The sequence below is a fragment of the Lotus japonicus genome, chromosome 1 (assembly GCF_012489685.1).
Source record: "Lotus japonicus ecotype B-129 chromosome 1, LjGifu_v1.2".
NCBI lineage: Eukaryota > Viridiplantae > Streptophyta > Magnoliopsida > Fabales > Fabaceae > Lotus > Lotus japonicus.
The window spans coordinates 124,092,150-124,104,062 of record NC_080041.1 but is presented as its reverse complement, the minus strand read 5'-3'; the positions used below and the strand labels follow the sequence as shown (position 1 = coordinate 124,104,062).

The 11,913-nt window shown below is 35.7% G+C and overlaps 2 protein-coding genes across 3 annotated transcripts; one reads left to right on the top strand and one right to left on the bottom strand.

Moving 5' to 3' along the window:
- Positions 1-3,533: 3,533 nt before the first annotated feature.
- Positions 3,534-4,104, top strand: LOC130732598 (auxin-responsive protein SAUR15-like). Its single transcript, XM_057584610.1, has one exon. It carries the CDS (start codon positions 3,618-3,620, stop codon positions 3,993-3,995), a length of 378 nt encoding a protein of 125 aa, XP_057440593.1. The 5' UTR covers positions 3,534-3,617; the 3' UTR covers positions 3,996-4,104.
- Positions 4,105-4,467: 363 nt separating this feature from the next.
- Positions 4,468-11,467, bottom strand: LOC130730186 (beta-fructofuranosidase, insoluble isoenzyme 1-like). Of its 2 annotated transcripts, XM_057582129.1 has the most exons (7): positions 11,199-11,467; positions 8,077-8,085; positions 7,126-7,985; positions 6,848-7,006; positions 6,302-6,540; positions 6,103-6,196; positions 4,468-4,755 (listed from the first exon to the last, which is right to left on the bottom strand). In XM_057582129.1, the coding sequence occupies exons 1-7, from the start codon at positions 11,383-11,385 to the stop codon at positions 4,576-4,578; spliced, it is 1,728 nt and encodes a 575-aa protein (XP_057438112.1). In that variant the 5' UTR covers positions 11,386-11,467; the 3' UTR covers positions 4,468-4,575. The 2 variants fall into 2 exon arrangements, with proteins under 2 accessions (XP_057438112.1, XP_057438111.1); XM_057582128.1 differs by lacking the exons at positions 4,468-4,755; positions 8,077-8,085 and adding an exon at positions 5,525-5,978.
- Positions 11,468-11,913: the final 446 nt, after the last annotated feature.

The following is an 11,913-nucleotide window of genomic DNA, read 5'->3' as shown; positions in this document are numbered from 1 at the left end:
GTGTTTGATTTCAAAGTTTTTATATATTATAGCAATAATGTGAACATGAAATATCTCCCTTCCATAATATTCAACATAAGATGACTCATTAGCAATGATTGGTTCTAGTAAATGCAAATTATTCTTAAGGTTTTAAGTTTAAGTTTTGTAGATGAAATTTTTTCTAAAATACTCAGTCTTATTAGAATGTGAATGTTCTCGATTGAAATAAAATTGTTTCCCGTGAAAATTTCTTTTCAATACCAAATTGACTTTATAAGTTGATTTCTTTGAGGATTTTTAGACGAATAAAAACATAGTTCATTTGTTAAAAAAAATTCTAAATTAGTTTGAGCATCTGAATAACATATTATAAATAACATGTATTGAATGTTAGTTGTAAAAATATGGTTTATGAATGGACTAGGCATAGAAGTGTCATTTTTTTTAAAATGATCCTCATCATATCATTAGTCATAATTAATCTCATTAGCTCATTATCTAAGTGGCGGAGGGACAGGGGTGACTTACCCCTGGTGACTTACCCCTGCTTAGTCACCCCTGAAATTTAGAAATTTCTCAAAAAAAAAATTGAAGCAATGTGGGACTTGAGAAGGAGTGGATTCAATGTTCAAACAATTGTTGTGTGTTTCTTTCTTCTCTTTGGTAAGCCATGATTCCCATCTATTTGTGTTTGTTTTGTAAGCATTAACTAACATAGAAAATGGAACAAGATGATAGGTTGATTCAATAACCTTAATTCAAATAACAGTAAGCAAAAAGTGAAACTGCAGTGGTAAACCAAATGGAACGCAAATACCATCAAACTGTCATGAAAATCTATGAAATACGAAATATCTGCCAGCATTACCAACAAACACAATGTCTAAGCTTGAATATGTTTGAGCCAATCTGCAATCTAATCCAAAAACACCATAAATGAAAAAGGATAGACATAATTAAACTGCATTAGGGGATACTTGGGGTAAACCTCCTAAAATCATCACTCATTTTACAAAAGGCTACTTACTCCTTTAGCTTATGCCAAAGTTACTTTTCCAATGTGGAAACTTGTAGAGTCCTTTCAACTGCTTCTTATCTGGGCATGCTCATTTCATTCATCTTTTATGCCTTTCTTCTGCAGCTCTGTAGTTTGATCTTCCACTGTTTTTGTTTTGTCAATTGGGGTTTCAATGTGATTAGAATTTTGGGTTGGATTTTGTTCAATCTTTTGAAAAATTGTCTTTTGGGTTATTTGGTTTACCTTAGTGTCAAACTCTCCATGTCCCTGTTAAAAAATTTTGAGATTTTGGATGCTATTTTTGGCTAGCAGTTGTGGATTGTGATATTTCTGACTATAAAACTAAGAGAGATATGATTATCTTTTCTTTTCCTCTTATTTTGGTAAAAAAATTATTCTCACATTAGTTATGGGCCGAATTTGTTATGTGTTTCACTGGTTTCTTTTATCTTGTTTCCCTAGAGTTCATTATGCACATGTACTTTATTTGGCTATAGCTATAGGTTTGTCTTCTATAGTATGCATATGCCTGAATTTGGTGTGATCAAATGAATATGTCTATATAAAACTTTTGATTTTAGAAAAGGAGTAATGTATTTCTTTGTCATTGTGATAGAATTATTTATTACTTAATAGCTTCTGAGGCTTCAATTAAGTACAAATGGAATCATGGAGTTATGTCCCTGAAGAGAAAGACTATTTGTTCCCTGATGAAGTGGATTTCTCACTTGATGCTTTTATGAGAAGTACAAAAACTTTGGTTGAATGGGACAACAAACCCATTGAGAGAGATGGATTCAATTCACGGTTACATGTATACCTACAAAGCAACCTAGAGCTGATGTTTTGACCTGGTGATGGAGCACTGAGCATGAGAAGCATTTGTAATTCATATAATAAGTTGTATGATTAATTTCATGAAGAAATCATAATTTCCAAAACATTTAATCATATGTCATGATCAGTTTGTTGCTTAACTTGGCTGATTATATGAGATTGAATTTGTGGTATTTGTATTTTGCTTGTAAAAAGAAAAAGTGAAAAAATTATGCACACCAACTATTTGTAAAAAACTCTCTTTAAGTTTTAGCCTTCAACAAATGAGATTTTGCTTATGTTGGGCTACTTCTTTCGGTGGCTGTTAGGGTGCAAGTGCTCCTTAGGTCTTGCACCATGCAAGAGCATAAATTACCCACAATAATAGGTAAGATGACCTGTTGATTAAAAAAATAAAAAAATGAGATTACAAAAATATCCTTTCTTTTCTTTTCTTTTCTTTCTACTATCCCCATACTGTAACCATATTCTCAAGTCTTGCAACCCATTGGCCGCCGGCGAACCACTGCATCTGGTTTTTCATTTCCTTCTCTTTCTCATCCTCTAATTACCTCTTCACCTCTAACTGTAATGATCTACAAATTAAAAAACACACATGAAAAAGAAACTAAAATTAGATCTTAAACCTATATAAAATGAAACAAAGATGAATTAATCAAAATTACTAGACAGGAGAGATTTACAGAACGGAGACGTCGCGGTGCTGAATCTCTCGCCGGAGCTTCCGCAACCACAAGATCTGGTTCTTCAAGCGCAAAATTGGAACCATATTTGTTTTTCTTCCTTCTTCTTCCTTTGGAATCCCCAGTTTTAACACATTATTACGCAGAAACAACCACAAACAAAAACCCCAACCCTATACTATTAACTCTCAGACTTCTGATCTCCTTCCCTAACCAGATCTGTAGTCCACCGTGCCTCGAAGTTGCGCCGTCACAGGCCCGCCCCAAGCACTGGCAACCAAAACTGAGCACCGCGCCACCGCCACAGAATCTCCCATCACGTTCAAGCCTTAGCAGAAACGACCATGGAGCGAGGTTGAAAAAGAAAACGACTTGGGTTTGGGTGCGACCTTAGAAGTAATACCCACATGCACTAAATTTTCAGAAAGATCAAGAACATAAATTATTTGATGGGTTGTTTGCCTGCAATCATGTCAATTTATTTTCTATGATGTTTAACCAGATGGGAGAGAGTGCTCCTTCTAGAGGTGACCACCATGCTGGAACCCTGCGGCCGTCGCTGTGGTGGTTTGCCGGAGATGGCGGCGGTTCATTAGTGAAGAGGTTGAAGAAGGTTGAGAGAGAAATCCATGAGACTACACATAAGGGCTTTAGTGTCATAACCATATTTCATTTTAATTTTATTTGAAAAATCTATTAACCAAACCAATCGGTAATCAGTTTTCCACCTTGACAGGTGGTGAAATCCTATTGGCCTAACCATGTATGGCACCCGTGCATGACCTAGTTGCTATTGCACCTTAGACAACACCACTTCTTTCTTGTTCTGTTTATGTTGTTTTTTTTTTTGCACCTTCTTTATTGAGTAAAAATTGAAATTTTCTTATAAATTATATTTCTTTTGGATTTTAGTCACCCCCATCTAAATTTCCTGCCCCCGCCCCTGATTATCTTCCCCATATATAAAGCTAAAACATCCCTTCACCTTGCACAAGTGACAAGAGTGCCAAATTTCTCTGCATAGCTAGCTCTCTTCATGTATCAAGATCAATACCCCTTATCTTCTTCCTTATAGCCCCTTTTGGATTGGAAACAAAATGCTAGGAAAGACAAAAATGGTGTCAATTAAGAAACTAGCAAAAAAAGTGAAGGTTGTGGGTGGAGTTGACCCTGACCGAGGTCATTTGCTAGAGGGATACAAGGAAGAAGAAAACTCAACCAAGCAGACAACCCCAACTGGATTTTTTGCAATTTATGTTGGGGAGGAGCGGCAGAGACAAGTGGTTCCAACCCGGTACCTTTCTCATCCTCTGTTCAAGATGCTGCTGGAGAAGGCTTATGATGAATTTGGGTTTGATCAGAGGAATGGCCTGGTAGTTCCGTGCGGTGTTTCTGCATTTCAGGAAGTAGTGGATGCTATAGAATGCAACAATGGCAAGTTTGACTTGGGGAAAATCTTAGCTGAAATTGTTTGAATTGCATAGAACACTAGCTAGCTCTCTTTCATTTCTTGCTATAGTTAGATCACACACATATACATGTTGTAGTTCAATTGGTAGCTTTAACTTGAAATTGAAGCTGTTGCTAGAAGCAGTTTTCTTTGATCTGATTAAAATATTGGTTTAATTTAGTGAACTTTCAGTGTTGTGTTGGTTTAATTATCAGTACTCAGTAGCAGCAATTGCATTTCCACAGACGAAGCGATGGAAATTGAACTTGTTTACTATAAAACAAATTTTTCCATGATTTGATTTCCCTCCATAATCTACTCAAAACATTTCAAAATGATCAGGACATCTGATATTTTTATTTCAAAAATTTAAAAGTGATTCTAGGTTCTATTATAAATCTAAAACGTCGCTTAATTGTTCATATATACGGATACCTTATTCACATTGAAAGATAAATGATAATGTCAAGTAAGCTGCTAATTAACCTAAGGTGGTATGGAATCGAGCCCCTAATCTACTGAAATAAAATAGAAGCAAAGCACACTAACTTTCACACAAATTATAAGATAAGCTCTATCTTCTGCCTTCATTGATCTTTGGTTGTTCAAATTATATCAGCAGATTTCATGCTCCATGCTTTGAGCTTCTCCACAGTGATTGGTTCGGTACCATTGTTGAACACGAACAAATGAGCTTGAATCGTTACTGCAAGTTGTGGATAAACCCTGGACAAAATGTTTGTTTTCCCTCCTTCTCCAAAACTCTCCACCACTGAGTGATCAATCTGCCATAAGTAAAAAAATCAAATCAGAGAATATTAATTTATAGTATGCCACGCTAGGAGCTCCAAAGTGCAATAAACTTAACATGTGTATACACCAAATTGAAGAAGGGGTTGCATAGCACACTAGCTAGCTCTCTTTCATTTCTTGCTATAGTTAGATCACACACATATACATGTTGTAGTTCAATTGGTAGCTTTAACTTGAAATTGAAGCTGTTGCTAGAAGCAGTTTTCTTTGATCTGATTAAATTATTGGTTTAATTTAGTGAACTTTCAGTGCTGGTTTAATCATCATTACTCAGTAGCAGCAATTGCATGATCTGTTTATCTCGAGGATAATTTTGATTTTAATTTAAATTGAAGAAGTTGAATGTACTAAGATGTACTAAGCACACCATGCTGATTTTCTGCTATTGGCTTTCGTCTACTTTTGTGTGTTTGCATAAATTAGATTGTTCTAAAATATTTTCTGTTAAGAAGACCCTAGTTCCTTGTACTTTTCCTCTCATTGCTCGTGTGAATATGTTTACGCAATAGAAAAATCTGGTTTCCAAACAATTACAGGATCTATGTTTATCATCTATTTTGAAACTAATTATAGTTTTTTACTTATTAATTTCGGGTAGAGCACGAAACTTTTAGCGATCGATCTCCATAGACCAAGCTATGGAAATTGAACTTGTTTTACTGTAAAACAAATTTTTCCATGATTTGATTTCCCCCATAATCTACTCAAAACTTTTTAAAATGAGATATTTGATATTTTATTTTTATTACAAAAATTTAAAAGTGATTCTGGGTTCTATAAATCTAAAACCTCGCTTAGTAGTTCATATATACGGATATCTTATTTACATTGAAAGATAAAAAAACATTGAAAGATAAAAGATAACGTCAAGTAATAAGCCACTAATTAACCTAAGGGGGTTTGGAATCGAGCCCCTAATCTATTGAAATAAAATAGAAGTAAAGCACACTAACTTTCACACAAATTATAAGATAAGCTAGCTAACTATTTTCTGCCTTCATTGATTTTTGGTTGTTCAAATAATCTCAGCAGATTTCATGCTCCATGCTTTGAGGTTCTCCACAATAATTGGTTCAGTACCATTGTTGAACACGCACAAGTGAGCTTGAATCGTTACTGCAAGCTGTGGATAAACCCTGGACAAAATGTTTGTTTTCCCTCCTTCTGCAAAACTCTCCACCACTGAGTGATCAATCTGTCATAGGTAAAAAAATCAAATCAGAGAACATTAATTTATAGTATGCCACGCTTGGAGCTACCAAGTGTTATAAACTTATGTGTATACACCAAATTGAGGAAGGGGTTGCATTATCACATACCAAACTCCTGAGTGAAAGTTTCTTAGTTGCTTCCAAATCCACATCCACAAATCCAGCAAATGGTGGCTTGTACAAGTTACTCTTCAAAGAGGAACTGTTTCGTAAATGCAAAACAAAAACAACACATTAATGGTCAAATAAAGGAAGTAATGAGAGAAGGAAAATAGGAAATTATGGTTCCAATTTGAATTAGACAAACCTCCTTGCGTCTGAGCACAAGAGAACCACATGCTTATCTGGAGCTTTGAAAATTCTGAAGAACACGGGAGTGAACTCCTCTAAATTTTCTGAAGCCAAAGTCAGAAGCCCAAATGGCCCAACCCCACCTTCAACTTTCGAACCCTTTTGGGCACAAAGATCTTGTGCGTTTACCCAACTTGGATCATATGCCTCTGCCTTATCCAAACTTGTAAACGAGAAGGTAACTTCCACATCTGCCTGTAATTATATATAACATTATCATTAGTTTATGAACATAAAGGTAAATCGCTATATATGCACATCTATATGCTAACACCATTCATGTAATCTCACTAATAGTATGTTTGAATTATCTTATATTTCTTCATTAACGATATTCAAAATCAATACTGGTACCTAAAAAACGATAAAACATTTTCTTCAGAATTAATTTTAACTTTAGAATCAATTGTAAAAAAAAAATTCAAACATGCACTAACTCATAACATAAAAACTATCAATTAACAAGCCGTCTAATATATTGATGCGAAATTAAGAATCTGACCTGGGCTGCAGTTATTCCATCTACTTCAATATGATCTCCCTTTTCAAGCTTGTGATTGTTCATATTAACTTCTCTCTCTCTAAGACTATTCAACTCTTCAACGGGCCATTGAACCAATTGTCTACCAGTAGAATCAAGCCACACCGATCTTGGAATTGCCTTAAGATTTTAACACACATGTACACTTAAATTACTTCAATTTGAACAAGTATTAAAACCAAACATACAAGTAAATTCACTCAGAGTTCAGCAAAAATACAAATATAAATGTAACATACCTGAATTCCTGCCCAACCCTTTTTAATATCATCATCCTTGGAATCAGATTCGTTCGCCCAACCCCACAAGATCCTACGGTTTTTGCTAGGGTCAAAAAATGACTTAGAAGCATAGAAATTACCATAGTCATATCTAAGGCCACCCCAACCATCCTCTGAAGTATTATCAGGAATATACTTATCCTTATTCATAAAATAAGTTCCCAACGTGTAGTACTCGAACCTAGTCATGTCAAGACTATTCTTCAACACATGTTTAACATTAGTCCCCACCATTGAAGTGTCCAATCCTTCTTTCCCTTTCAAAGAAACCGGGTAAAAATCCGGGCACTCCCACATACCTGTTTTCGCTGAATGGATCGGGTGTTTAGCTCGAACCCACTTGAAAAAATCTCTGCTCCTATACAAATAGGCCATCCCTCTATGCTTTCTTCTACTACCAACCAATATCCTCCAATGCCCATCCTTGCTCCACCACGCGGTTGTTGGGTCGCGAAACGCACTGCCATTGACTCCTTTCCCAGCCACCACAATCGGGTTAAACTCATCAGGTTTCACCCATTTTCTGAGGAACGGGTCTGATGGGTCTTCTGGTTTGGCGTAACATTGCACTTGAGTTTGGTTCTCATCAATGATTCCCGTATAGAGAATCACGGGTCCCTTACCCGGGAGGATTGTGGCTGACCCAGACCAGCACCCGTACTTGTCAAATGGTTTGGATGGGTAAATGGCAGGTTCAAGTGCTTTCCAATTGATGAGGTCCTTTGAAATTGAGTGAGCCCATACGATGTTGCCCCACACAGAGCCATTGGGATTGTACTGGTAGAACAGGTGGTACACTCCATTGTAGAACATGGGTCCTGTATTGTTGGCATTTACCAATGTAACTTGTTATCATAAAGTAAATGAATGGTGTGAAAATTGGACGTGAAAAAAAAAGTTTCCACTCACCATTTGGATCTGCACGTGATTGATTTGATGCGCCCATTTCACCAGTTCAGGAACAATGATAAGATTAGAAAACAAAGTAGCATTGTTGGTAACAAACACTAGAAGTGGAAGTTTTCAGATATATATACTGAAGCAGGTATGTAAAAGAACTGAGGCTTGTAAAATAACAAAGAAAATATGCACTAAACATTTTAATTTAACGTTATTGAAATTACATATTTTTATGTAAAAATAAAATACTTGATTGTTTGTATTGTGAAAATTGATAGAATTATAAACTGTAATCAAAATATAATGAACATTTGTTTTATGCTAATACCAATGCAAAAAGATCAAACACCAATGCCAAAAGAGGCATTAAACAACAAAATAGTTTCATAGTTAATGATAAGTTGATTTCATAGCACAAAAATGTAAGAAAAGGATGATGATGCGCACTATATAAATGATTGCAACATGTATAGTTAACTAGAGGCACTTTTTGGCATCACTTTTTACAATGACATCTTTGTAGTTAAAAAGGGCGATTTTTAGTTTGTACTTTATGACATATACATATTCAAGCGCATGACTAGGTGTCAAGCTACAACATCATCAATTTTTCAGTGTCACTATCTTCAATGTTTGTACAACAAAAAGTCTGATTTGGTAATACAACTCTGAACTCCACAAACAAAATAGACAGTCCCCACTCCCCACACTAAAAATCTACACAGCACCACACTAACACAAGGTGGTTTATGTGTATATGTTTGTACATTCATTCAAAAATCACATTGAAATCAAAATTATGGTTGACTTGATGAGATGTTCAATAGAAGATTTGCAAAGACACATGCATTCTTTACGAACTATTAGAAAGCCATGCAAAAGGAAAAAAATCTTAGGTCATTAAATAGCTGTTTCATGTGTACTACATCACTTACAAAATGCCTCTATCATATGTTTTCTACATCAAAATTTGGTCTAATAATCTATGCAATTGAAACACCAGATATCACAACCAGGGGCGGACCCACGTTGAGTTCAGGGGTTCAGTTGAACCCCCTGAAAAAAAAAATTCCTACATACCCCCCTATAGTAATTTTTTTTGAACCCCCTGAAATTAAAAAATTGCACCTAGATCCCAGCAGCCTCACTCTCTCTCACGCACTCATTCAGCCATTCTCACTCTCAGACCTCAGTCTCTCTCTACTCACGAACGATTCTTCTCCTTCTCAGCTTCTCTTGACCACCACCTCCACCGATCCAGCCGACGCACCACCTCCGGTCCTCCACCGATCCAGCCGACGCACTCACGCACCACAATCCTTCTCTCAGTTCTCTGCTCAGTGCTCACTACCTCTCTCTCTCTCTCTCTCACGAGTGACGAGTCACGACTGGTTCTTCTTCTTCCTCACTCAAGCACCACGCGGCCACGCCACCACAGCACCGCCGGCGGCCGGCGCACGCCACCGCCCACTCTCTCTCTCTCTGTTGAAGCTTGAAGCCTTGAAGGTTGGTTGGAATTGAAAACCCCCAAATTGAAAAACCCCAAATTGAAAACCCTAACTTCTATTATTTTGATTTGCTTTCCCTTTTGCTGAGTTTGAAAGTAGTGTATGTTGTCAATTGTTGAATTTGCTGAAATCAATTTGTCAATTGTTGGCTGGAATGTTGAATTTGTCAAAAGGAGCACTACCAGTACCAGGTCCAGGAGCTTTAGGATGTTGAATGTTGAATTGTTGGCTGGGATATTGGGATGATTGTTGGCTGGAATGTTGAATTTGTTTTTTTTTTGCAGGCTCAACAAACTTGTAGATTTTACACAAACCAAACCAAAACGTTTGTCTGTTCGTCAAGAATTGATTATTAAAACAAAGTCTGAATCTTATGTCCTCTATACAACCTTATGTAAAAACCTTCCCACTTACAGATCCTATATAACGCACTTCTATTCTTTTTGGCTTCAATAAAATCTGAGAGCAAGGCATAACAAGACATCCTAGATTTCAATCTCTTCCTCTGTGTTTGCCAACCTCTATGTTTCAGATAGATGCCAGGCAGCAATTAAGGGGTTTTCTGCTCTCTTTGAAGCTGAGCCTCTAGGCAGCAATTAAGGACTTCCAACATGGAATGTTGAATTTGTCAATTGTTGAATGTTGAATTGTTGGCTGGGATATTGGGATGATTAGATGATATATTGATAATTTGATATTGTATTTTACATACACTAGTTTGCTTAAAATGGGAGTAATTGCTTAAAATGGGAGTAATTGGTTTGAGAGTAATTGGTTTGATTTACATGAGAGTAATTGGTTTGATTTAAATGGTTTGATTTAGTAATTGGTTTGAGATTGGAATTTGAATGGAAATGTTTTCAAATTGCTCAAGTTTGTCATGAATGAATCTAATTTAAGTCTACTCTATCTTGTGAAGGTCATGGATAAATTTTTAATAAAGAGAGCAAGGTCATCAAGTGAGCAATGTGGATCAAGCTCATCACAACAACAAGTTCCTCCTATTGAAGTAAATCTAAATGAGTTGCCATCGGATCCTGGATTGCGACCCAGAATTACAACATATCATCCTAATGATCAAGGTGTTAACATATTACAGTTGTTTTTAATTATATTTCTATCGATGTGCTCATTTGAAAAATTTGAACCCCCTAACCCCGGGGTCCTGGATCCGCCACTGATCACAACCCAATTTGTCTTATCAAATCAACAGATTTCAAAGAAAAAAAAATACATTTTCGCAATTCTTCACACCAATCAAAACTCCCCACATGCGCTTTTGACATTGACAGCAAATCACAGTTAAAGTTTCTCTATGTTGTTTCTAGTGTAAATATCACATGTTATGTGTGTTTGTATTTCAGTTAAATATATTTGAAAGCTAGTATTTTCATTCTAAAACTGTGCGACATGAATTTTAGTTGAAAGTGCTTCTAATTAAGCATTGTTAATAGAAATCTAAACACACATATCTTGGTTGAGTTTTTTTCCTAATGCAAATTTTAAGGGACCTTACAAGATAAAAGAATCACAGAACAAATTGGCAACTGCACTCAAAATGCAACAAATAAAGGGTTAAAAATAGTATGAATTAAGAAGTAAATAAGAGGGTTATTTACGAACCGTTGATCCAGTTCCTAGGAGGTTGAAAATGGTATCCAGTTCTATGCATTCCGCTCACAGAAACCGCTGAAACAGATTGAAGATGCGGGTAGATTTTATGAAACGCTTCAACGCCATTGTTGATTAGTGACACACTAATGGAGAAAGCCACCACCACAAAGATGGTAAGGGACTTTGAGAGAACCATTATAAAAATCAAAAGCAATAACCAAGAAAGAAAGATCAAATCAAATTTGCGTGGTATGAACTCTCATGGAAAATTAACAGAATTTGATCATAGTGAGTATGAAGAATGAGAGGTATGCATTGCCATTATTTATAGAGTGAAATTTCAAGGGAGGGATAAGTGGATGACGTAGATAAAAAATAGGATATGATTTGGATAAAAAAAATTGTTAGTTTTTCAGTTTTTTCTTCTATGTTTTAGGCGACCCTATCGCAAGACGAATTTAAGCTCGGTCAAAATAGTTTTATTTTTTAAAAAATTATCTGAAAATCTATTGTTTGAAAAAGAAACTGTATTAAACTTTTCCTTTTTTTAAGGGTTCACCTAATATGCATCATTCGGTGTAATTTTATACCACTTACTTTGACCGGTTATATAGTAGGTCAACACATTATTTTTTTTTTACAAAAAAATATCATTAAAAATTTGTTATATATTAAATTTGTTTAAAAAAAGATATGTTGACATATTATAGCACGTTAAAAAAAG